Here is a 26273-nt window from a genome sequence, read left to right as displayed (position 1 = left end):
CAAAAGAAGTGGGGGTATAGGGCAGGGGACACAGCACACAGCAGGGGACTGTTTAATACATGATGTTGCTGCAAGGCAGCAGAACGCCAAAACAGAAGCAAGGTATTCATTTTTTCTGAGATGGAGCCTTGCTGTGTCACCCAGGCTGGACTGCAGTGGTGCAATCTTGGCTCACCGCAACCTCCACCTTCCAGGTTCAAGTGATACTCCTGCCTCAGCCTCCCGAGTAGGTGGGATTACAGGCACTTTTGTATTTTTAGTAGAGACAGAGTTTTGCCACATCGCCAGGCTGGTTGTGAACTCCTGGCCTCAAGTGATCCAGCTGCCTCAGACTCTTAAAGCGTTGGGATTACAGGCGTGAGCCACTGCCCCCGACCTGAGTTTTCTTTTTTTCTAATTTTTTTTTTTTTTTCTGAGACAGAGTCTCCTTTTGTTGCCCAGGCTGGAGTGCAGTGGTACAATCTCAGCTTACTGTAACCTCTGCCTCCTGGGTTCAAGAGATTCTCCTGCCTCAGCCTCCTGAATAGCTGGGTTTACAGGCATGTGCCACCACGCCTGGCTAATTTTTTAAAATTATTATTTTATTTTTAGTAGAGATGGTCATGGTTTCACCATGTTGGTCAGTCTGGTCTCCAACTCCTGACCTCAAGTGATCCACCTGCCTTGACCTTCCAAAGGGCTAGGATTACAGGTGTGAGCTGCTGCGTCTGGCCTATTCTTTTTATTTTTTTTTTGGATGGGGTCTCACTATGTTGTCTAGGCTGCCAGTGAACCCTGGCTCAAGCAATCCTCCCATCTCAGCCTCCCAAGTAGCTGGAACTACAGGTATGCACCATCATGCCTTGCTGTAGTGGTTCTACTTTATTTTTATAGTTGGTTCATTACTGTGCCTAATTTATAAATTAAACTTTATTTTTATTTATTTATTTATTTTTGAGATGGAGTCTCACTCTGTCACCAGGTTGGAGTGCAGTGGCGCGTTCTCGGCTCACTGCAACCTCCACCTCTGAGGTTCAGGAGATTCTTCTGCCTCAGCCTCCCGAGTGGTGAGGAATACAGGCGCCTGCCACCATACCCAGCTAATTTTTGCATTTTTGGTAGAGACGGGGTTTCACCATGTTGGCCAAGGTGGTCTTGATCTCTTGGCCTCTTGATCCACCTGCCTCAGCCTCCCAAAGTGCTGGGATTACAGGCATGAGCCACCATGCCCGGCCATAAATTAAACTTTATAATAGTTGTGTATGTATAGGAAAAAGAATAGTGTGTAGGGTTCTGTACTATCTTCAGTTTTAGGCATCCACTGCGGATTTTGAAATGTATCCCAGGCAGTTAAGAAGGATTTACTATACATTTGAATAATGGAGGGAAAGAGTTTAGGAACCAAATGCAAAAGAGGCTGAGAGCTTTCTTGCCACCAGGGGGCAGTGTAGGGCTCGGGAACGCCACGGCCAGTGAGCTGAGTGCTTTGCAGGATCCCTTCTGGGTTCTGTTTCTTTGATGGGAGTAGTTTCAGGTTTAGCTGCCGCAGGAAACAGGTGAAAGAAAAGCTTTGGGGTTGTGTCATGGGAATGATGCATCATGAAAAGGAAGAATGAATTTGTTGAAAGAATTTGGAGTTAGGCAGGCTGAGCAGTTGGGGAAATCACTCGACAAGTTTCAGGGACAGTTGAGGCTTGTTTTCGGTCAAGATGTTACGTGTTCCCCACCCACAATTTCTTATTTTGAATTTTTTCAAATCTACATTGATATAATGTACAAAACATAAGAATACACAAGCACAGGGTGGGCACGGTGGCTCACACTTGTAATCCTGGCACTTTGGGAAGCTGAGGTCACGAGTTTGAGACCAGCCTGGCCAACATGGTGAAACCCTGTCTCTGCTAAAAATACAAAAATTGACCGGGCATGGTGACGTGCTTCTGAAATCCCTGCTACTCAGGAGGCTGAGGCATGAGAATCGCTTGAACACAGGAGGTAGAGGTTGCAGTGAACTGAGATCGTTCCACTGCCCTCCAGCCTGGGCAACAGAGTGAGACTCTGTCTCAAACAAAAAAAAAAGGCACAGATTTCATTACAGGTCATGAAACTTTTAGAACCACCCCCCTCAATTATGTCATTGCAGGTCACGAAACTTCTAGAACTCCCCCCCCCCATGCTTTTTGGGGGAATGAGAATGAAAAATGGGCAAAAAGACCAAAAACAGTTTTGATCTTTCAGACTGTCAGAGTTCCCGAGGCTACACTTTTGAGACTTACTCTTTTACAAAACCTTTGTCACATCTAACAAAATATGCAGCAACTTTATATCATCATTAAATATTCAGCCTGTGTTCAGATGTCTTCAGGTACCCTAAGAATAATTTTTACAGCTTTCTTTCTCTCTTTCTATAAAAATAATTTTTACAGCTTTCTTTCTTTCTTTCTTTCTACTTCCTTCCTCCCTCCCTCCTTCCCTCTTTCCCTTCTTACTTCTCCCCTCTCCCTCCTCCTCTACCTTTCCCTCCTCTCTTCTCACCTGTTGTCCAGGCTGGTTTCAATTTCCTGGGCTCAAATGATCCTCTCGGTGACTCAAAGTTCTGTGATTACAGGTGTGAGCCACGGTGCCCAGCCTACAGCTGTTTTTTGGAACCAGGAGGCAACTGAGCTTCATGCTTTTTGTTTGACCATTATGTCTATTTAGTCTCTTCTGTGTGTGTGTTTTCCTTTTCCTTCTTTTGTTTTTGTTTTGTTTTTATTTCTTCTTTTGTTTTTGCTTTGTTTTTATTTTATGTTTTTATTTGTGATTTATTCTTAAAAATCGTTTTTGGATCTAGTGGCCGGACGTGGTGGCTCACGCCTGTCTGTAATCCCAGTGCTTTGGAAGGCCGAGGCAGGTGGATCACCTGAGGTCGGGAGTTCAAGACCAGCCTGACCAATATGGAGAAACCCTGTCTCTACTAAAAATACAAAATTAGCTGGGTATTGTGGTGGGCACCTGTAATCCCAGCTACTTGGGAGGCTGAGGCAGGAGAATCGCTTGAACCTGGGAGGCGGAGGTTGTGGTGAGCCGAGATCACTCCATTGCACTCGAGCCTGGGCAACAAAAAGCAAAACTCCATCTCAAAAAAAAAAAATCTTTTTGGAGCTAGAACAGTTTCATATCCTTTTGCCCCAGGATATTGAGGATATTGACTTTTTTTTTTTTTTGAGATGGAGTCTCACTCTGTCACCCAGGCTAGAGTGCAATGGCACGATCTTGGCTCACTACAACCTCTGCCACCTGGGTTCCAGCAATTCTTCTGCTTCAGCCTCCCTAGCAACTGGGATTACAGACATGCACCACTTCATCCGACTAATTTTTATATTTTTAGTAGAGGCAGGGTTTCACCATGTTGGCCAGGCTGGTCTCGAACTCCTGACCTCAGGTGATCTGCCCGCCTCGGCCTCCCAAAGTGCTGGGATTACAGGCATGAGCCACCGTGCTGGCTGCCATTGCCTATTTTTTAAAATTATTTTTGTTTTTATTTATTTATTTTGGGATGGAGTCTCGCTCTGTTGCCAGGCTGGAGTGCAGTGGTGAGATCTTGGCTCACTGCAACCTCTACCTCCTGGGTTCAAGCGATTCTCCTGCCTCAGCCTCCCAAGTAGCTGGGTCTACAGGCGTGCACCACCACACCCAGCTAATTTTTGTACTTTTTGTAGAGATGGGGTTTCACCATGTTGGCCAGGATGGTCTTGATCTCTTGATCTTGTGATCCGCCCACCTCAGCCTCCGAAAGTGCTGGGATTACAGGTGTGAGCCACCATGCCCAGCCTCACCTATTTTTTATTTTTAAAAGTGTAAAACATTACTGAATTTTATTTCAACAGTATTGCTTTTAATGACTGTTGAGTATTCTATTTTTATATTAGTGTGTTTATCTTTTTTAAATTGATTTGCAAGATCTGTTTGTATATTAAGATTATTGACCACTGCGTGGTATGTATATGTTACAAATATATTTTTTGAGCATATTGGTTCTTTTTTTTTAATTTAATTTTTTCCTTTTTTTTCTATTTTGTAATTGTATTTGGGCACTGGGTCACATGTGCACATCCTGCATCCTGCAGGATTGCTGCATAGGTACATACATGCCATGGTGGTTTGCTGTCTCCATCCCCCCGTCACCTACGTTAGGCCTTTCTCCCTGTGTTATCCCTCCCCACCTCCCCACACCCCCACTCCCTACTCTCCTTCCTCTCCCCTCCACCCCTCCACCTACCCCGGTGATTGTTGTTCCCTTCCCTGTGCCCATGTGTTCTCACTGTTTGTCACCTGCCTATGAGTGAAAACAGTGAAAACATGTGGTGTTTGGTTTTCTGTTCTTGTGTTAGTTTGCTGAGAATGAAGGTTTCTAGATTCATCCATGTCTCTACAAAGGACACAAACTTGTTTTTTTTTTATGGCTGCATAGTATTCCATGGTGTATATGTGCCACATTTTCTTTGTCCAGTCTATCATTGACGGGCATTTGGGTTGGTTCCAGGTCTTTGCTATTGTAAATAGTGCCACAATGAACATACATGTGTATATGTCTTTATAATAGAATGCTTCATAATCCTTTGGGTATATACCCAGTAATGGGATTGCTGGGTCAAATGGAATTTCTATTTCTAGATCCTTCAGGAATCGCCACACTGACTTCCATAATGGTTGAACTAATTTACACTCCCACCAACAGTGTAAAAGTGTTCCTTTTTCTCCACATCCTCTTCAGCATCTGTTGTATCCAGATTTTTTAATGATTGCCATTCTAACTGGCATGAGATGGTATCTCAGTGTGGTTTTGATTTGCATTTTTCTAATGACCAATGATGATAAGCATTTTTTCATATGTTTGTTGGCTACATAAATGTCTTCTTTTGAAAAGTGTCTGTTCATGTCCTTCACCCACTTTTGAATGGGTTTATTTGTTTTTTTTCTTGTAAATCTGATTTTGTTCTTTGTAGATTCTGGATATGAGCCCTTTGTCAGATGGGTAGATTGCAAACAATTTTTCCCATTCTGTTGGTTGCTGGTTCACTCTGATGATAGTTTCTTTTGCTGTGCAGAAGCTCTTAAGTTTAATTAGATCCCATTTGTCTATTTTGGCTTTTGTTGCCATGGCTTTTGGTGTTTTAGTCATGAAGTCCTTGCCTATGCCTATGTCCTGAATGGTATTGCCTAGGTTTTCTTCTAGGGTTTTTATGGTGTTAGTTCTTACATTTAAATATTTAATCCATTTGGAGTTAATTTTTGTATAAGGTATAAGGAAGGGGTCCAGTTTCAGCTTCCTGCGTATGTCTAGCCACTTTTCCCAACACCATTTATTAAACAGGGAATCCTTTCCCCATTGCATGTTTTTGTCCAGTTTGTCAAAGATCAGATGGTTGTAAATGTGTGGCCTTGCTTCCAAGGCCTCTGTTCTGTTCCATTGGTCTATATGTCTGTTTCTGTACCAGTAGCATGCTGTTTTGATTACTGTAGCCTTGTAGTATAATTTGAAGTCAGGTAGCATGATGCCTCCAGCTTTGTTCTTTTTGCTTTGGATTGTCTTGGCTATGTGGGCTCTCTTTTGGTTCCATATCAAGTTTAAAGTGTTTTTTTTCCAGCTTCTGTGGTTTTGCAGGGTACAGCCTCCCTCCTGGCTGCTTTCATGGGCTGGTGTTGAGTGTCTCCAGCTTTTCCAGGCACATGGTGCAAGCTGTCAGTGGATCTACTATTCTGGGATCTGGAGGGCAAGGGCCCTCTTCTCACAGCTCCACTAGGCAGTGTCCCAGTGGGGACTCTCTCTGGGGGCTCCCACTCCACATTTCCCTTCTGCATTGCCCTAGCAGAGGCTCTCCATCAAGGCTTCATCCCTGCAGCACACCTCTGCCTGGACATCCAGGCATTTCCATACAGCTTCCCAAATATAGGTGGAGGTTCCCAAACCTCTGTTCTTGACTTCTGTTCACCAGCAGGTTCAACACCATGCATAAGCCACCAAGGCTTGGGGCTTTCCCCTTCCGAAACAATAGCCTGACCTGTACTTGGTCCCTTTTAGCCATGGCTGGGATGCGGAGCACCAAGTCCCGAGACTGCACAAAGCAGCAAGGCTGTGGGCCCCGCCCATGAAACCATTTGTCCTCCTAGGTCTCTGGGCCTGTGATGGGAGGGGCTGCTGTGAAGACCTCTGACATATCCTGGAGACATTTTCCCCATCCTCTTGGCAATTAACATTTGGCTCCTTGTTATGCACATTTCTGTATCAGGCTTGAATTTCTCCTCAGAAAGTGGGTTTTTCTTTTCTATTGCATTGCCTGGCTGCAAATTTTCATCTTTTATGCTCTGTTTCTCTTTTAAACATAAGTTTCAATTCCAAAGCATATCTTTCTGTATACGTAAAACTGAAATGAATGCTTTTAACAGCACCCAAATCACCTCTTGAATGCTTTCCTGCTGAGAAATTTCTTCTGCCAGATACCCTAAATCATCTCTCTCAAGTTCAAAGTTCCACAGATCTCTAGGGCAGGGGCAAAATGCTGCCAGTCTCTTTGCTAACACATAACAAAAGTGACCTTTACTCCAGTTCCCAAAAAGTTCCTCATCTCCATCTGAGACCACGTCAGCCTGGACTTCATTGTCCATGTCACTATCAGCAGCATGTCGGTCAAAGCCATTCAACAAGTCTCTAGGAAGTTCCAAACTTTCCCTCATCTTCCTATCTTCTCTCTTCTGAGCCCTCCAAGTCTCTACGAAGCTCCAAGCTTCGCTGCATTTTTCTGTCTTCTTCTGAGCCTTCCAAACTGTTCAAACCTCTGCCTGTTACCCAGTTCCAAAGTTACATTTTCACGTCTCCTTAAAGCAGCACCCCACAATTTACTGTATTAGTCTATTCTCATGCTGCTAATAAAGGCATCCCTGAGACTGGGTAATTTATAAAGAAAAAGAGCTTTAATGGGCTCACAGTTCCACATGATTGGGGAGGCCTCACAATCATGGTGGAAGGCGAAGGAGGAGCACAGCCATGTCTTACATGGCGGCAGGCAAGAGAGTGTGTGCAGGGGAACTGCCTTTATAAAACTATCAGATCTCATGAGACTTACTCAGTATCACGAGAAGAGCATGGGAAAAACCTGCCCCCATTATTCAGCTACCTCTTACTGGGTCCCTCCCATGACACATGAGGATTATGGGAGGTATAAGTCAAAATGAGACTTGGGTGGAGACACAGCCAAGCTATATCACCTTCCTAACCAGAGGTCAGATATTACTTGTATTTTTGTTGTTGTGTGTCACAGTTTTGTAGTTTTATTGTCATGCATCCACTTAGAGTTCACTCTGGTAATATAGGATTAGAGCCTAGGAATCTAAATTTTTTACCAAAATATTTATCTAGATATGACCCTGGGGTAGGGTGGGGCTTTGAGGGCCAGTTTCATCTTGAAGGCTTCTCGGTGACTGACTGTCTCTGTACTCTTCCACCTTTGCCAGGCCTTGGAGACCAGGGCCAGCCCTGGCCACACCCCAGGCTGTGTCACCTTCGTCCTGAATGACCAAAGCATGGCCTTCACTGGAGATGCCCTGTTGATCCGTGGGTGTGGACGGACAGACTTCCAGCAAGGTGACTGGCTCCTTTATCCAGCCCAAGATCTTCATATAGTTATGTATGTGTCAAGTGTTTAAGTATCTGTTACAAGAATGAATGAGTGGACTTTAAACTTTTAGGGGACTTCAGTATTAAATTCAAGGGGTTTACCTGCTAGAGCAGTGGTCCCCAACCTTTTTGGCACGAGGGACTGCTTTGATGGAAGAGAATTTTTCCATGGACCATGGCAGGGTATAGTTTTGGGGATTCAGTTGCATTACATTTATGGTATACTTTATTTCTATTATTTTTACATTCTAATATATAATGAAATAATTATGTAACTCACCACAAGGTAGAATCAGTGGGAGCCCTGAACTTCTTTTCCTGCAACTAGATGGTTCCATCTGGGACAGATGGAAGATAGTGACAGATCATCAGGCATTAGATTCTCATAAGGAGAACATAACCTAGATCCCTTGCACATGCAGTTCACAATAGGGTTGCTGGTCCTATGAGAATCAAATGCTGCCACTGATCTGACAGGAGGCAGAGCTCAGGTTGTAATGGGAGCAGTGGGGAGTGGCTGTAAATGCAGTGAAGCTTCACTCACTCACCCGCCACTCGCCACCTTCTGCACACAGACAGTTCCTAACAGGCCACAGACGGGTACCCAGGGTTAGGGACCCCCATGCTAGAGTATGGGAAGCGTTAGATTCAGGGGCTTAGCTGCTGGGGGACCGTTAGATTCAGGGGTATGTTAGTTACATATGTGAGGCCAGCTTGGGCAACATAGTGAGACTACCTCTCTAAGAAACAAATATAGCTGCCAGGCACAGTGGCTTACGTCTGTAATCCCAGCACTTTGGGAGGCCAAGATGGGTGAATCACCTGAGGTCAGGTTCAGGACTAGCCTGGCCAACATGGTGAAACCCCATCTCTACTAAAAATACAAAAAATTAGCCAGGTGTGGTGGCGGGCACCTGTAATCCAAACTACTTGGGAGGCTGAGGCAGGAGAATCACTTGAACTGGGGAGGTGGAGGTTGCAGTGAGCCGAGATCACGCCACTGCACTGCAACTGGGGAACCAGAAGGGAAACTGTAAAAAAAAAAAAATAAAAGAAAAAAGAAAGAAAAGAAACAAATGTAGCTTAAAAAAAAAAAAGTTGTTAGAGCCAGCGGTTTAATTACCAGGGAGCAATAATCCTTTTGGAGTCAATCTGCTAGGGGCAGTTAGATTTAGGAGTTTCTCTGTGGAAAGGGAGTATAGTTTCAGAGTCTCAGGGTTGGACCATCCTTTGAGCATGTGTGAGAATGTTGGGTTAACACTAGGTCTGGGATTTAGCTGCCTTGCAGGCAGAGGTGAGGCTGGATGAGAGGGTAAAAGAGAAACCACGATGAGATGACCCTTTTTTTTGGCATCCCCAGGTCTTTTCCTCCCTTTTCTCTCTCTCCTTATCTCTGCATCTCAGTCTCTGTCTTTTTCTCTCCAAGGCTCCCCATCTTCCATTTATTCATTTCCAGTACAGTCAGGAAGCTGAAGGGTTTAGGCTGAATGCAAGGTGGAAGAGAGGTTTGCCCCTTCTTAGGACTCAGAGCTGCTTGTGGGGACCATGGCTTCATTCTCCTCCTGGCCTCATGTCTTCTGTTTCTTTCTTCTTCTTCCTTTTTTTTTTTTTTTTTTTGAGATGGAGTTTTGCTCTATCGCCCAGGCTAGAGTGCAGTGGTGTGATCTTGGCTCACTGCAACTTCCACCTCCCTTGTTTAAGCGATTCTCCTGCCTCAGCCTCCCAAGTAGCTGGGATTACAGGCATGGGCCACTACACCTGGTTAATTTTTATATTTTAAAAAAATAATATATATAGACGGGTTTTCGCCATGTTGATGAGGCTGGTCTCTAACTCCTGACCTCAAGTGATTCCCCCCGCCTCAGCCTCCCAAAGTGCTAAGATCACAGGCATGAGCCACCGTGCCTGGCCTTGTCTTCAGTTTCTTACCTTCTAGTCCTCCTCATTTGTTCAGAACCCTTTTTTGGCATCCCCTGGGTGAGAGTCAAGGTCACAAATGACACTCTCTGGTGCTTCCCCGGTCATTCCAACCTTGTTTACAGCCATGCTGAATTTCTCAGGGTTCCTCAGTTCTTTGTGTGTGCTGTTTTATCTGCCTAGAGTGCCTTTCCCTGTCCTCTACTTAGACAAAGGGATATTGACAGAAGGAGAGGGTTTAGCTATAGTGATTTTATCCTCCCACCCTTTTCCTGAAGGAAGGGATTAGAGTCTTCTGTCTTGTTGATCCACTGACCTCTGATCGTTCCTTCCCCAGGCTGTGCCAAGACCTTGTACCACTCGGTCCATGAAAAGATCTTCACACTTCCAGGCGACTGTCTGGTCTACCCTGCTCATGATTACCATGGTGAGGTCTTCCTGGAGGAGGTGGGGGGCATACATAACTTTGAAAGGGGAGTGTAAATCTCTGTAATCCTTGTAGGGCATGAAGCCTACCGGTCTCAGAAAATTCTCTGGCCAAAAAAAATTAAATTCTTGAGGCTGGGCATGGTGGCTCACACCCATATTCCTAGCATTTTGGGAGGCCAAGGCAGGAGGCTCATTAGAGCCCAGGAGTGAGTTTGAGACCAGCCTGAGTAACATGGCAAAACCCTGCCTCTACAAATACAAAAAATTAGCCGGGCATGGTGGCATGGTCCCAGCTACTTGGGAGGCTGTGATAGGACTACTTGAGCCCAGGAGGTTGAGGCTGCAGTGAGCTATGATTCTATCCCTATACTCCAGCCTGGGTAACAGAGCAAGACGCTGTCTAAAAAAAAAAAAAAAAAAAAAAAAATAGAGAGATAAAGTGCTGTGTGCGGATGTAGAAACTATGTGATTGCCAGACATCTAGAATTCTGCAGGATGTGGGTTTTCCTGAGCCTTCCTTTTGGAGCTTAGGGAACTGTGGGAAAACTACATTTCCCATAGTGCCCATGGAGGAGGGAAAACTATTTTAGGAATATTCTGGTGAAGAGCCTGTTAGTCTCCTGCCAAAGAGGCACCCAAGGCTTCCTGGGAAATGTAGTTCTGAGAGGCCCAAGGCACTGGACTCCTTGACTTTCCTTCCCCTCCCTTGGCCATTAGGGTTCACAGTGTCCACTGTGGAGGAGGAGAGGACTCTGAACCCTCGGCTCACCCTCAGCTGTGAGGAGTTTGTCAAACTGATGGACAACCTGAACTTGCCTAAACCTCAGCAGATAGGTGAGCCACTGAGGACCTGGACTTCTGGGTCTGAGGGAGGAGGAGCTGGGGACCTGGGCTCCTGGGTCTGAGGGAGAAGGGGCTGGGGGGTCTGGACTTCTGGGTCTGAGGGAGGAGGAGCTGGGGACCTAGACTTCTGGGTCTGAGGGAGGAGGGGCTGGGATCCTGGACTCCTGGGTCTGAGAGGAGTGGGCTCAGGACCAAAACTCTAGTTCCCTGAAGAGGAAAGGTTCCTGGGATTTCCGGGTCTTCAGTGGGGCCTGGGGTTCTGCCTAGGCCCCTCAGTTTCAACCTTGATTTATTCCTTTCAGACTTTGCTGTTCCTGCCAACATGCGCTGTGGGGTGCAGACACCCACTTCCTGATCTCACCTCTGTCAGATGCTCCTACCCAGTATGAATGCACTTGAGGGGAGAAGGGGGTGGCGTTGACACCGCACCTCTCCTTTCCCACCCCACCCTCGAACCCCAACCTCTGGAGCTTTCTAAATAAAACTTTTTTTTTTTTGCCATGAGTCTGACTTCAGCCTGTTTTCTGGGGTTTTCTTGGGTTTCTGGGCCAAACGGGTTGGAGTTCTGGTCCTGTGGAGAGGCTGGGAGGTCCAAGAAGCCTGCAAGGAGATTTCTTTCTTTTTTTTTCTTTTCTTTTTTTTTTTTTTTTTTTTTTGAGGCAGAGTCTTGCTCCTGCGCCCAGGCTGGAGTATAATGGTACGATTTCGGCTCACTGCAACCTCCGCCCTCGGCCTCCTGAATAGCTGGGATTATAGGCGCATGCCACCACGCCCAGCTAATTTTTGTATTTTTAGTAGAGACAGGATTTCACCCTGTTGGTCAGGCTGGTCTCGAACTACTGACCTCATGATCCTCCCACCTTGGCCCCCCAAAGTACTGGGATTACAGGTGTAACTCACAAGACCAAAAACAAACAGGGATATATGGGGCAGGTCTTCTCCTCACCTTGGATTAGAACACTGGCTTGCTTTTGAGCCACATCCCACTTAGCCCTGGAGTAAGGTTCTTTACTTCCCTAGGCCTCAGTTTTCTTATCTGTAAAACGGAAGTAATAATAACAGGGTGTTGTGGTGCTCTGATGAGTCATACGTGTGTGAGTGCTTGGCATTTTGCCTATCAGTGTTCACCATTGAAGTTATTATCATTTGGAAGGATCTTTTGGGTACTTCCTGGCTTGGAGTGACAGTAGACACAATGGTTAAGAACATGAACTTTGAATCCAGCGATCCGAGTTTTAAATTTTTAATTAAAAAAAAAAAAAAAGAACATGCACTTTCAGAGAGTGAAGCCTACATTTTACCATTTATAACATGTGTAGACCTTGGCTACATTTTTTTTTTGAGACAGGGTCTTAACTCTGCTGTCCTGGCTGGAGTGCAGTGGTGCATTCAAGGCTCACTGCAGACTCAACCTCCTGGGCTCAAGAGATCCTCCTCCCTCAGCCTCTGGAGAAGCTGAGTTTATAGGTGGGCACCACCACTCGTGGCTAATTTTTGTTTTTTGGTTTTTTTTTGTTTTTTGTTTTTTGAGAGTCTCACTCTGTTGCCAGGCTGGAGTGCAGTGGCACAATCTCGGCTCACTGCAACCTCTGCCTCCTCCCTGAGCTCAAGTGATTCTCCTGCCTCAGCCTCCTGAGTAGCTGGGATTACAGGTGTCTGCCAACACACTTGGCTAATTTTTGCATTTTTAGTAGAGACAGGGTTTCATCGTGTTGGCCGGGATGGTCTCTATCTCCTGTCCTTGTGATCCACCGGCCTTGGCCTCCCAAAGTGCTGGGATTACAGGCATGAGCCACCACACCCAGCCTAATTGTATTTTTAGTAGAGACAGGGTTTCTTCATGTTGCCCACGCTGGTCTTGAACTCCTGTCCTCAAGCAATTCATCTGCCTCAGCCTCCCAAAATGCTGGGGTTCCAGGCGTGAGCCTCAGTTCCCAGGCCATCTTGGGTGCATTTGTCCTCCTCAGCTTGTATCCCCAAGTATAAAATGGAGATAGTAGGCCAGACGGGGTGGCTCACACCTGTAATGTCAACACTTTGGGAGGCCAAGGCAGGCAGATTGCTTGAGCCCAGGAGTTGAAGACCACCCTGGGCAACATGAAGAAACCCAGTCTCTACTAAAAAAAAAAAAGAAAAAAAAAAAAATGGAGGTAGTAATCACTTTCTTGCTGGGCAGCTTTGAGGGTGAAATTAAATGACCGGGTGTAAAGTGTTCAGCACAGCTCTTGACTTCTAATCATCCCTTTTCATATACCAGTTATTTTCCTGTTTTCGCCCAGAGAGGAAAGGGTCTGGCTGAGACCTTTAACCTCTGCCCTCCACCCCACAGCAAAATTGGGGGGGGGGGGTGGCGGTACACTTCCCTCAGTCTGGGCAGGTCTCTGACTCAATTCAGGGCACCCCTTCCCCTTGTCCAGCTCCCCAAACCGGTCAGGGCCCTTTTAAAGGGCTCATTAGAGGGGAGAGGTCCCCATCTCCATTCCTGCCTTCCTTTCTGAACTCCCAGGGACTGGACATTAGAGAGGCACCCATACAGAGGTGGCCAAGACTCCTGGCCCTCCAGGGGGCAGGAATGGGGGTCTGGAGTGAGACTGGGAGGTCGCGATGCTGAGTTCCACGAGGGTGGGACCGGTGGGGCCGGGATGGCCGGATGCCTAGGCCGCGGGTGGGGCAAGCCCGTCGCTCCCTCCTCCCTCGGGAGCTGTTGGACCTGTTGTCCCCCCTCCACTTCCGGGCTGCTGGGGAGGGGGACGGGGCGGCCTCTCTCTCCTCCCTCTTCCCCTGCCACCTGTCTCATAGGCAGAAGCGGCCGTGCCCAGCGCGCAGAGAGGAGCGCGCCGAAGCCTGAGCTGGTGAGGGGGCTGAGGCTGCGGGGAGGTGGGGGCTGGACTTCGGAATCTCAGGGACTCCGACTCCTGGCTTGTCCAGAGGAGGGGAGCCTGGGAGCCCCGACTCCTGGATTCCTGGGTGAGGCGGCAGGGGCGCTGTTCCCCTGCACAGTGGGGTCGGGACTAAGCCTACTGGGCTCCGGGGAGGACGCGGCGGGAGCCGAGCTGCTGAGTCCGGGAGGGAGAAGATGGCTCGCTCTAAGAGAGTCCAAGAGATTGTGGGGGGCTGCTGGGAGGGTACAAGGCCTGACACCTGGAGAGGGAGGGGAGGCGGGGTCGAAGGGGCCAGTAGGGGGCGTGCTACGACCCCGGACTCAAATTCCTGTCGCCTTGGAGCCATCAAGCCCCGCCTCTGGAAACTTCAGGACTTGCGCCTTTGAACTCTTAGGCCCCGCCTCCTTGGGGGGGTCTCCGCGCCCCGCCGCAGACTCGCGCTGCGCTCGGGCCTCCTAGGCCCCGGCCCCGGCCCCGGCCCCGCCTCGCCCAGGCCCCGCCCCCGCCCCAGGCCCCGCCCCCAGAACGCCTGGTCCCGCCCACCTCGCAGGAGCCCGGGCGGCCATGGGGACGCGGAGCAGCCCCGAGGAGGGGACCCCGCCGCCGCCAGTCCCCGAACGCGATGTGGAGGTCCAGCACCAGGGCCATCCCGAGGAGACCCGGGAACAGGGGGCTTCCGACGTCCTGGAGGAGCCTTCGAGCCGCGGAGGAGCTGAGCGGGAGGCGGAGGAAAAAGAAGAAGGGGGAGAAGGCAGCAGCACCGAGAGCAGCCGCGACGCGGTGAGTGGCCGGAGGGCGACCGCGCGGGGGGCCTGGACCGACGGGGACCCAAATAGGTGGCCGAGCAGGTAGACAGATAGAGGGAAACCGGAAAGGCAGAGCGCCGGAGACAGGGCGAGAGACCCAGTGACAGCAGAGACTACTGAGACACAGACACCGGGACACGGAGCCAGAGAGGCAGAGACGCAGAGAACCAGATAGACAGAGCCACGGGGAGGCCCCAAGAACGGAGATGGACCCAAACGGGCGACAGACACAGAGAGACGGGTATAGAGGACCCAGATAGGTGGCTCAGGCCTGTAACCCCAGCACTTGGGGAGGCCGAGGGGAGGATCGCTTGAGCCGCCCAGGAGTTCGAGACAAGTCTGGGCAACATAGCAAATCCCCGTCTCTACAAAAAATACAAAAATTGTCCAAGCGCAGCGCCGCGTGCCTGTAATCCTAGCTACTTGGGAGGCTGAGGCAGAAGGATGCTTAGGCCTAGGGGTTGGAGGCTGCAGTGTGCTATGATTGCACCACTGCACCACAGCCTGGGACAGGGCAAAACCTATCTCTAAAAATGAGAGGGAGAGACCAGATAGACAGAGACTCAGAGACAGAGGGACCCAGAGAGAGGAGAGACTACTGAACAGAGAGAACCAAACAAGTAAGAGTTGCAGAGAGATCAAGAAACCAGACAGAGGCCCAGAGACATGGAGACTGACAGACAAAGACCCAAAAGAGATAGATACACAGTGAGACCGGAGAAGAGAGTCAGAGAGGGGAATCGAGTCGGAGGGAAACCTAGAAATAAATGGCAGAGATGCTCAGAGAAACAAATAGAGACAAACCTCGAGAGAGGGAGATACTCCCAGGGAGAAAGATCTAGTGACTCGGAGTTAGCGGACAGATACTGAGTCCGTGAGATGGGGAGGGGTGGAGAGAGAGACAGAGAGACAGATCCAGGCACTACGACAAAGTGACGCCAAGAGAATAGGACCTGGATAGAGAAAAAGAAACACCTTTCATAAGTCGGCTTTGTATCCCCCCACCTCCCATACGGTACTGCAAGCCTCTGTGGTCGGTGTGGTCGGGTAGTCACTGGACTTGCACCCTCCCCGACTCCGACCTTAAATACAAGAGGCTAAGGCCGGGCGCCGGGACTCACGCCTGTAATCCCAGCACTTTGGGAAGCCGAGGTGGGGGAATCGACTGAGTCTAGGAGTTTAAGACGAGCCTGGGCAACATAGTATGACCCCCTCTCTACAAAAATAAATAAATAAATAAAGAGGTTGGCGTGGTGGTGAGCCCCTGTAGTCACAGCTGCTCAGGAGGCTGAAGCAGGAGGATCGCTTGAGCCCGGGAGGTCGATGCTTCAATGAGCCGTAATCACACCATTACACTCCATCCAGTGAGACCCTATCTCAGGACAAAAGAGCCTGCGACAGATTATGGGCATGGTGTTTGTGTTAGGTGGACTGAGACCTGCTGAGGGGGATGTGGGTGGGGACCAGACCTATTTTGAGATTGCAAGGGGGGAGGCATCTCCACTTACCACGCCCCTTCAACTTCAGCCCGAGGCTACGCCTTCGATAGCGAAGGTGGCCACACACCCCGCATCCACCTCTTTGGGGGATGGGGTGCGAGGGGCCGCGCGGCGTTTGCGAGGACAGCAGCTGGAGGCATTGACTCGCGTGGCCCTGATGGAGCAGCGAGTGAAGGAGCTACAGCGCCAGAGGAAGGAGCTGAAGATCGAGGTGAGGCTGCGGACCCCTTGGGAAGCCTGGCCCCAACTCAAAGGGAACCCACAAGGCCGAACTCCCAGCCTTTTCCTCCAGTGGGATCAAATTCTAGGCCCGCCCGCTTCGAGCCTCCCTACAAATCCAGGTCCCTTCAAATCCAGTACTTCAGGCCCTGGGCTTTTCTTCCTTGGACCCAGGCGCCGGAGGCCCCAGCCCTTGCATTCTCTCTGCAGATGGAGGTGGAGGTGGCCCTGTTGCGGGGCGAGCTGGCTGGGGAGCGAGTGGCCGCTCGCCGGGAGGAGGAGCAGCTGCGGGAGCTGCTGGGGCAGCAGGCGGCCTCGGAGTGGGGTGGCTGCCAGCAACGGGAACAGGTCTGTTTGGCTCACTGGGTCTTCATCTGCAGTCTCATTCCTGGTCCATGGATGTTGGTGGTGTGCTCCTAGCCACCTGCGTCCTGGGGTTGTCCCTATTCCCCAAAGGAGACATTTGGGCTTCCGAGAGAGTGAGGGGCTGATGCCCCTCCTGTTTTTCCTCCTTTTTTTGTAAAAATACAAAAAATTAGCCTGGTGTGGTGGTGGGCACCTGTAATCCCAGCTACTCGGGAGATTGAAGCAGGAGAATCGCTTGAACCCAGGAGGCGGAGGTTGCAGTGAGCCAAGATCCTGCCACTGTACCCAGCCTGGGCAACAAGAGCAAAACTGTCTCTCACAAAAAAGACTATTTTATCTGAAGATTCTAACGTCCATATCAGTGGTCATTGCTTAGGTCAGTTATCATTATAGGTTGGAAAATGGTGACTTGTGATTTTGTCAGTTTTTTTCTTAGCAAATGTCTTGTTTGTTGGCATTTCCTGGAGCTGGGTCCTGGGCCCTCATTTATCCTCAAAGATCACCTATTTCTCCCAGGCCTTCTCTTCTAAGACAGAAATGTGCCCTTCTTCCTAGGGTACTGGCTACTAAGTATTCCTTTCTCACCCAGATCCAGAAATCCCAGTCATAGCCCCTTCTTCCTCATAACCAAGAATCCAGGCTCTTCGCCCCTCCTTCATTAGACCCAGGAGTTCAGGCCCTCAGTCCCTCCACCCTCAAACCCAGGAGTCCAGGCCCCCAGTCCTTCCTCCCTCAGAACCAGGAGTCCAGGCCCCCAGCCCCTCCTCCCTCAGATCCAGGAGTCCAGGCCCCAACTCCTCCTCCCAGACCCAGGAGTCCAGGCCCTCAGTCCCTCCACCCTCAAACCCAGGAGTCCAGGCCCCCAGTCCCTCCTCCCTCAGACCCAGGAGTCCAGGCCCCCAGCCCCTCCTCCCTCAGACCCAAGAGTCCAGGCCCCAGTCCTTCCTCCCTCTGGTCCAGGAGTCTGGCTGCTTCTCCTTCACCATATCCAAAGCTGACCTCAGCAACTCCCTTCTCCACATTGTTTGTCTTGCTGTCCCTTTGATCACCAGGGCAGAGTCCTGGACTTTGTGCTGGACACCTCCCTGCCTCTCACCTCCAAGCCCTCCGTCACCATATCCTGTCCTTTCTGCTTCCTAATCCTCCCTGTCTAGTCCATCTCTTCCAGCTCCACTGCCCAGGCTCCAGCTTAGATCTCATCCTCACCACTTGGAGGACTCCAGAGGGAGCTGCTTTCCACCCCTCCAACCCATCTCCCAGAGGGATGATTCCTAGGTTCTACTCCCTCCTTTCAGTCCTTCTGTGGCTCCCATATCCCCAGGCTGACCAAACCCACCAGGAGCTGGCCGAGCTGGGCTTCCCACTGTCCTCTCCCACCACGTTCTTCCCACCACCACATCCTCTTCCACTCTGGCTGGAGTTTGTCCCCCAGACTTCCTTTACTTTTCAACTTTCATGCATTTGTGCCATGCCGTTTCCTCTGCCCAAAATGCCCTTCTGGCTCCTTTTATTTTCCCAGATCTAAATGCTCCCTGATTTTTTTTTTCTTTTTAGACAGGGTCTTGCTCTGTCGCCCAGGCCGGAGTGCAGTAGTGCTATCACTGCAGCCTCAACCTCTGGCAGACATTGTTCGTCATTCTGGGTCCCCACTGTCTCTGGGTTTTACTGCCCTGATCTTTCCAATTGACTGTGTTCCCACCTGGAGGGCAGGGCCCAGATACAGTCCACTTCTGCATCCCCATATCACAGAACATGAATAGGTTTTGCATTCATTCCTTCTCTTCTCTTTCTTTTCTTTCTTTTTTTCTTTCTCCTTCCTTCCTTCCTTTCTCTTTCTCTCTCTTTCTCTCCCCTTCCTTCCTTCCCTCCCTCTCTCCCTCCCTCCCTCCTTCCTTCCTCCCTCCCTTCCTTCCGTCCTTCCCTCTCTCTCCCTTCCCTCCTTCCTTCCTTTCTTTCTTTCCTTCTTTCTTCTCTTTTTTCTTTATTTTTTTCTCTCTTTTCTTTTCTTTCAAGACAGAGTCTCCCTCTGTCACCTGGACTGGAGCAGTGATGGAAACACAGCTCACTGCAGCCTCGACCTCCCTGGCTCAAGCAATCCAGCCTCCCAAGTAGCTGGAACTACAGGCATGCACTAACACACCCCCCGAATTTTGTTTTTTTTGGAGACAGAATCTCGCTCTGTCACCCAGGCTGGAGTACAGTTGTGCGATCTCAGCTCACTGCAACCTCTGCCTCCTGGGTTTAAGCAATTCTTCTGCTTCAGCCTTCTGAGTAGCTGGGATTACAGGTGCCTGCCACCATGCCTGGCTAATTTTTGTATTTTTAGTAGAGACGGGGTTTCACCATGTTGGTCAGGATGGTCTCGAACTCCTGATCTCGTGATCTGCCCACCTCAGCCTCACAAAGTGCTGTGATTACAAGCTTGAGCCACTGCACCTGGCCAGCCCTAATTTTGTAAATTTTGTGTAGAGATGGGCTCTCCCTATGTTGCTCAGGCTGATCTCAAATTCCTGGGCTCAAGAGATCCTCCCACCTTGGCCTCCCAAAGTGCTGGGATGTTAGGTATGAGCCACCACACCTGGCCTCATTCATTTCTTTAAAATCTGGGTGCTGACTGGGAGGGAGGCCTGCACAGGAGTGAATCAGATAGATGAAGTCCCTGCCTTTGTAGAGCTGACACCCCAAGCCGGCTCTGAGATGTGGCTGGCCTCTGTTTCCCTCTCTACACTCAAGCTGAGGCTGAGGACCTGATTGTTCTCTCAGGAACAGAGGCGGCTGAGCCAGGAACGGGATCGCCTAGAAAGTCTTCGCCAGAGACTCCGTGAGGCCCAGGGACAGCTCGACTCACAGCCGGAGGACCAGCACGAGCGGCTTCTGCAGGGTGTGCAGGAGGTAATGACCCTCTGGGTTTTTGTTTGTTTGTTTGTTTGTTTTTTTGAGATGGAGTCTTGCTCCATTGCCCAGGCTGGAGTGTAGTGACATAATCTTGGCTCACTGCAACCTTCGCCTCCCAGGTTCAAGCGATTCTCCCACCTTATCCTCCCGAGTAGCTGGGACTACAGGTGCACACCACCACACCCAGCTAATTTTTGGAATTTTAGTAGAGACGGGGTGTCACTGTGTTGGCTAGGCTGGTCTCGAACTCCTGACAGGTGATCCACCCACCTCAGCTTCCCAAAGTGCTGGGATTATAGGCGTGAGCCACAGCGCCCAGCTGGCCGTTTGGTTCTTAGCCCCTTCCTCCCCCAGGACCCAGGAGTCCAGGTCCTCAGTCACCTTCTTCCTCAGACCAGGAGTCCCAGCCCTAGCCCACTACTCTCTGGGGTCCTAGGGACCCAGGTCTCCAGCCTTTTTGCGCTCTGATCTATAGATGAGGGAACAGCTGGATGTGGCCCAACGTGACTATGAGGACCTTGAGTTCCAGCAACTGGAGCGGGAGAGCCGGCAGGAGGAGGAGGAGGAGGAACGGGACAGCCCTGGGCCCCAGGCACCAGACCCCAAGGTCCAGGAACTTCAGGCCAGCATGGCACAGCACAGAGTGAGTCATGCCCAGCAGCCCTGCCTCCCTTGCTGCTCTTGTCTCCCCTGCTCTGTCTGCCTTTTACTCTGTCCTCGTTTCCTGCCTGTCATGTTCTTCTGAATAGTAACAACAAGAGCTGATACTGATGAAACATTTACTAATGCCAGACATGGTCCTGAATGTTTCATGAGTATTTCCTCATTGAATCCTTACAACAAACCTATGAGGCAAGTCCTATTACATTTTTTTTCCATGTTATAAATGAAAACGCTGAAGGCCAGGGTGTTTAAGTAATCTTTTCCAAGCTTCCTTAGTTGGTAAGGGGATAGAGCCAGGATTTTTTTTTCTTTTGAGATAGGGTCTCATTCTGTCATCCAGGCCGGAGTGCCATGACATGCGTACAGCTCACTGCAGTCTCGACCTCCTGTGCTTAAGCGATCCCCCCACCTCACCCTCTCGAGTAGCTAGGACCGCAGGTTCGAGTCCCCACACCTGGATACTGTTTGTAGTTTTAGTAGAGACAGGGTTTCACCTGCTCTCAAACTCTTGTGCTCAAGCGATCCTCCCACCTCAGCCTCTCAAGGAGCTGGGATTACAGGCATGAGCCACAGCCAGGATTTGAACAAACGTGGTTTTCACCACCACGTTCTTTGCCTCTATTCCAAATAGACGCTCCACCGGATCCTTCCTGGGAGCTTCACATTCACAGAGTTTCCGAAAGCTGTGGATTAGACAGCTCTTCTATGGGCGGGGAGGGGTGGCTCACGCCTGTAATCTCAGCATTTTGGGAGGCTGAGGTGGGCGGATCGCCTGAGGTTGGGAGTTTGAGACCAGACTGACCAACATGGAGAAACCCTGTCTCTACTAAAAATAAAAAAAAAAAAAAAAATTAGCTGAATGTGGTGGCGCATGCCTGTAATCCCATCTACTTGGGAGGCTGAGGCAGGAGAATCGCTTGAACTGGGAGGTAGAGGTTGTGGTGAGTGGAGATCACGCCATTGCACTCCAGCCTGGGCAACAAGAGTGAGACTCTGTCTCAAAAAAGAAAAAAGAAAGCTCTTCCGTGGGTCTCCTTTTCCTCCCTGTTTCTGGATCTTTTTCCTGTCCCGCTGGCTTTCCTTCGTCTCGGGTTGTCTCTATTTGTCTCTGTTCTGTTTCTGTCTTTCCTTTTCCCTGAGTCTTTGTCTACCTCTCTGTCTTTTGGGGCCTGTCTTGGTCGGTGTTCTTTCTGTCCATCCCTGTCCTCCCCAGTCCTCCCCAGATCTCTTCTGGACCCTCAAAAGGGAGGAGGGTCCAGGGAGCTGAATGCTGGGTCCCCAGCCCTGGACACTCGGATCCCATGGTCTCCTGGAGGGGCTGGCGCAAACTCCAGCTCTGCAGGCAGATGTGGTCCTGTGGGAGGGTGGCCTGCAGAGCTGGCTGGGGCCTTGGCAGCTGAGTAACCGGGACAGAGGGGTGCTCTGCAGCGCCGGATCCGGGTCCTAGAAGAGCAGCTCAAGTCACTGGGGGAGCAGATGGCAGCCGAGAGCCGGGGGCTGAGCCGGAAGAAGGAGGAGGCCCTTCAGGCCCTGTCGCAGGTGAGCTCCCTGGCACCTGTCCCACCGTCCCCACTTGCCCCAGGGCATCCCACCACCTCCCTGCACCCCAGATGTCTCCTGACATTCGGGAAAGCAGCTGGGACAGCCCACTCTGACCTTGACAGTAGCCGTCGGTATCTTCCGCTAGGAACGCAGCCGGCTGCTCGAGCTCAGTCGCCTTCAGGGAACACCTGGTGGGGACTTCTCTGAGCCCAACCCAGCCCTCACTAAGGTATGGGGATTTTTATATGCCTGTCGGCCCCTCCACTCTCAGACCCAAAAGTGCAGGACACTAGCTCTTTCCTCTCTCAGGCCCAGGAGTCCAGGCCCCCAGCCCCTCCTCCCTCAGACCTGGGAGTCCAGGCCCCAGCCCTTCCTCCCTAAGACCCAGGAGTCCAGGCCCCAGCCCCTCCTCCCTAAGACCCAGGAGTCCAGGCCCCCAGCCCCTCCTCAGGGAGCCAGCAGTCTCTGCCCACAGTCCTATGCTGGGAGACTGGACACTGAGGACCACATTCCAGCTCTCCTTAGGTTTTCTTTCTGAGTAATGGGTGGCACTAGAGGCACAGGCCAGAGCATGTGGGAACTGGCGGTTGCTGTGGGGTCCCTTCTGTTCCCATGAAACTTTACCCCCTCTCCTACAGCTGCTGTTCACCCAGAAGACAGATCACCAGCTGCTGGTGCTCCAGGACCCCGCGGCCCACACCGCTGCCACCTCTACCTCTTCCTGCCTCTTCTCTGTCCACAGCTCCCTGCAGGTGCCTCCCCACGGCCTCTGTTTCCCTGTGTGTCTTTTGTTTGTTTGTTTGTTTTGTTTTGTTTTGTTTTGTTTTGAGACGGAGTTTCACTCATGTTACCCAGGCTGGAGTGCAATGGCGCAATCTCGGCTCACCGCAACCTCCGCGTCCTGGATTCAGGCAATTCTCCTGCCTCAGCCTCCTGAGTAGCTGAGATTACAGGCATGCGCCACCATGCCCAGCTGATTTTTTGTATTTTTAGTAGAGACGGGGTTTCACCATGTTGACCAGGATGGTCTCGATCTCTTGACCTCGTGATCCACCCGCCTCGGCCTCCCAAAGTACTGGGATTACAGGCGTGAGCCACCGCGCCCGGCCTCCCTGTGTGTCTTATTGGTCAGTGGGGAGGGAGGGGCCAAGAGCACAGTCCCTGAACTAGGGCCTCCAGAACTCCCACTCTGATTTTCTGTACGGTGGTGGGGCATAGGGAAGGTTGGCCAAGGGGTATTCCTATGACTCCAGCTTTGTTACTGTTTTTTTTCTGTGTAACACCCACCCCTGCCCTGGCGAAATAGAAACATGTGCACCCAGAAGTAGATATTTAAAAGCAACCAAACAGCATATATTAATAAGAAGGTCTCCCTGTCTCAGAAGTAATGCAGCTATTTGTGTTTTGAGAATCCTTCTAGACTTCCTTAAAACTGGGAGGCCCAGCTCTTTAACAGTTACAACAGATGCCAGGTGCAGTGGCTCATGCCTATAATCCCAGCAGTTTAGGAGGCCAAGATGGGCAGATGACCTGAGGTCAGGAGTTCGAGACTTGCCTGGCCAACATGATGAAACCCTGTCTCTACTAAAATACAAAAACTAGCCAGGTGTGGTGGTGGGCACCTGTAATCCCAGCTACTTAGGAGGCTGAGGCAGGAGTATTGCTTGAACCAGGGAGTCAGAAGTTGCAGTGACCCAAGATTGCAGCATTGCACTCCAGGCTGGGCGACACAGCGAGACTCCATCTCAAAAAAAAAAAAAACAAAAGATATATTTTGAACATATTTATGGAGTACACGTGATATTACATACACAGAATGCGTAATAATCAAGTCATAGTATTTGGAGTATCCGTCACCTCAAGTATTGATCATTTCTATGTGTTGAGAACATTTCAAGTCCTCTTCTAGCTTTTTTTTTCCTCATATAGTCTCACTCTGTTGCACAGGCTGGAGTGCAATGGTGCAATCACAGCTCACTGCAGCCTCAACCTCCCAGGCTCAGGTGATCCTTCCTGAGTAGCTGGGACCACAGGCATGCACCACCACACACAGCTGATTTTTGAAGTTACTTTTATAGAGATGGGGTCTCCCTATGTTGCCCAGGCTGGTCCTGAACCCCTGGGCTCAAGTGGTCCCCTCGCCTTAGCCTCCCAAATTGCTGGGATTACAGGCATAAGTCACCACACGTGGGCCCAATTTCTTAATTTTTTGTAGGATAGGGTCTCACTGGCTTTTATTTATTTTTTTGAGACAGAGTTCCACTTTTGTTGCCCAGGCTGGAGTGCAGTGCCATGATCTTGGTTCACGGCAATCTCTACCTCCTGGGTTCAAGCGATTTTCCAGCCTCTGCCCCCCAAGTAGCTGGGATTTCAGGTGTGCGCCACCACACCTGGCTAATTTTTGTATTTTTAGTAGAGATGGGGTTTTGTCATGTTAGCCAGGCTGATTTTGAACTCCTGCCCTCAGGTTATCTTCCCGCCTCGGCCACCCAAAGTGCTGGGATTGCAGGTGTGAGCCACTGTGCCCGGCCTCCTAGAGCCTATGTTCTCAATCACTCTGGGCCTCACAGTTCTACTGTGGGGGCGTGGAGAAGCCCTCCTTCTAAAGATGATGATTTTAGGGTTTTTATTTTTTGCAGTTTAAGCAATGCTGTTAAGAATACCATTGTTTAGGCTGGGTGTGGTTGGTCATGCCTATAATCCCAGCACTTTGGGAGGCCAAGACAGGTGGATCACCTGAGGTCAGGAGTTCAAGACCTGGGCGACAAGAGTGTGAGTCTGTCTCAAAAAAAAATAAAAATAAAAGAATAACTGTGTGGCCAGGTGTGGCAGTTCAAGCATACAAATCCAGCACTTTGGAAGGCTGCTGAGGTGGGTGGATCACTTGAGGTCAGGAGTTCAAGACTAGCCTGGCCAACTTGGTTAAACCCCCCCTCTCTACTAAAAATACAAAAAATTAGCTGGGTGTGGTGGTGCATGCCTGTAATCCCAGTTACTTGGGAGGCTGAGGCAGGAGAATAGCTTGAACTCAGGATGTGGAGGTTGCAGTGAGCCATGATCACACCAATGCATGCCAGCCTGGGCGACAGTGCGAGCTCCACCCCAAAAAAACTTGCTATTTACTAATCAATATTAATACTAATTTTAAAGCACTTAATATAGGTCGGGATCTGTTCTAAACCATTTTATCACTTTGAACCTTATGGAATTGCTATTATTTGGTGACAAGAAACAGTCGTATACTGGCAGTTTCCCCTGTCTCAACCTAATATATAAAATTTCATTTTTTTTTTGTTGGGAAGAACCCCCACAAACAGGTTCCGTTATTATTTGGGTGAAGGGTTAGCAGATGCTCTTCTGTATGGGAAATTAACTTTCTAGCGGCTTCCCCTGGAAACCTGACGTAGGTAGGCATCAGCTGTGTTGCCAGGCAACATGACTCAGGATAGCAGTCACCCTTATTAGTAAATTGCATAGCTGTAAATACTTGGGTGGGAAAATTCCTCTGGGGTTGTCACCTGAGTTGTTGGCACCTGCGCACACAAGGTTTCTAAGCCCAGGTGTACCCTGTACCCACGAATGTGGATCTTGTTGCTTAGCTCCTGGATCTCACCTGGGGGCCACGTGCTTCTACATGCATTGTGTGAGGTCACTCCTTTAATCCTTGCAACAACCCAGGAAGGGTGGTGGGCTGTTACCCACTTTACAGTGAGGAAAGCTAGTTCGAGAAGAGAAACGACTTGTCTACGTCACACACCCAGCAAGTGGCAGAGCTGGGATTTGAACCCAAGCCGGCCTGTTTCTATGGCCTGCTGATGGCTTATGCAGTTCCTACAACGTAAGTGCCGGGGTCTGCCCTGCCCACTTGTTTCCTCAGTGCCAAGTGTCTAAGATCTCCCAGCTAGGAAGTGCTGGGAATGTGACTGGAAGGAAGGAGAGAGTCAGGTAAAGTGCAGGGATTTGGGCCTCAGTTTCCACTTTGTGTAGTGGAGCTAACATTTCTCAACTCCCATGGTTTTTATTTTTTATTTTTGAATTTTTGAGACAGAGTCTCGCTCTGTCACCCAGGCTAGAGTGGAGTGTAATGGTGAGATCTCGGCTCACTGCAGCCTCCAACTCCCAGGCTCAAGCGATTGTCCTGCTTGAGCCCACCAAGTAGCTGGGATTACGGGCACGTGCCACTACACTCAGCTAAATTGTATATTCTTTGTAGACATGGGTTTCAATATATTGCCCAGGCTGGTCTCAAATTCCTGAGCTCAAGTGATCTGCCTGGGCCTCCCCAAGTGTTGGGATTCCAGGCATGAGCCTTCATGCCTGGCCCATTATTTTCTTACCCATGATTCTCCTTAACCCCTAAATAGTCCTAAATTTATTACCTAATGTCAAGGCCATTCTCTTACACAATCACAGTTCAAGGATCGATTTCAGGAAACTAATGCTGAGACAATACTATTAGAATCCACAGACCTTGTTTATATTTTGTCAGTTGTTCCACTGATGTTTTTTTCTTTTTCTTTTCTTTTTTTTTTTTTTTTTTTTTTTTTTTTTTTTTTTTTTTTTTTTTTTTTTTTTT

The 26273-nt window shown here is 49.8% G+C and overlaps 2 protein-coding genes across 6 annotated transcripts in view; both read left to right on the top strand.

Moving 5' to 3' along the window:
* Positions 1-11329, top strand: part of ETHE1 (ETHE1 persulfide dioxygenase) — an 18139-nt gene extending 6810 nt beyond the window's left edge. For all 3 annotated transcript variants that reach the window (XM_017502315.2, XM_017502316.2, XM_017502318.2), the window contains 4 exons: positions 7474-7603; positions 9891-9980; positions 10700-10816; positions 11128-11329. In XM_017502315.2, coding sequence (XP_017357804.1) covers positions 7474-7603; positions 9891-9980; positions 10700-10816; positions 11128-11180 — 390 coding nt within the window. In that variant the 3' untranslated portion in view covers positions 11181-11329. The remainder of the gene's footprint in view (positions 1-7473; positions 7604-9890; positions 9981-10699; positions 10817-11127) is intronic.
* A 2227-nt stretch (positions 11330-13556) lies between these two features.
* PHLDB3 (pleckstrin homology like domain family B member 3) overlaps positions 13557-26273 on the top strand; it is a 24208-nt gene continuing 11491 nt past the window's right edge. Inside the window, exons 1-9 of one of the 3 annotated variants that reach the window (XM_037729164.1) lie at positions 13557-13677; positions 14258-14487; positions 16041-16223; positions 16442-16579; positions 19361-19489; positions 19968-20135; positions 21572-21694; positions 21843-21926; positions 22336-22449. In XM_037729164.1, the coding sequence (XP_037585092.1) occupies positions 14272-14487; positions 16041-16223; positions 16442-16579; positions 19361-19489; positions 19968-20135; positions 21572-21694; positions 21843-21926; positions 22336-22449 (1155 nt within the window). In that variant the 5' untranslated portion in view covers positions 13557-13677; positions 14258-14271. The remainder of the gene's footprint in view (positions 13678-14257; positions 14488-16040; positions 16224-16441; positions 16580-19360; positions 19490-19967; positions 20136-21571; positions 21695-21842; positions 21927-22335; positions 22450-26273) is intronic. The other 2 variants (XM_017502308.2, XM_037729163.1) reach the window with 2 other exon arrangements.

The sequence above is a fragment of the Cebus imitator genome, unplaced genomic scaffold, assembly GCF_001604975.1.
Source record: "Cebus imitator isolate Cc_AM_T3 unplaced genomic scaffold, Cebus_imitator-1.0 Scaffold296, whole genome shotgun sequence".
NCBI classification, from domain to species: domain Eukaryota; kingdom Metazoa; phylum Chordata; class Mammalia; order Primates; family Cebidae; genus Cebus; species Cebus imitator.
This window is presented reverse-complemented; position numbering and strand designations above follow the sequence as displayed.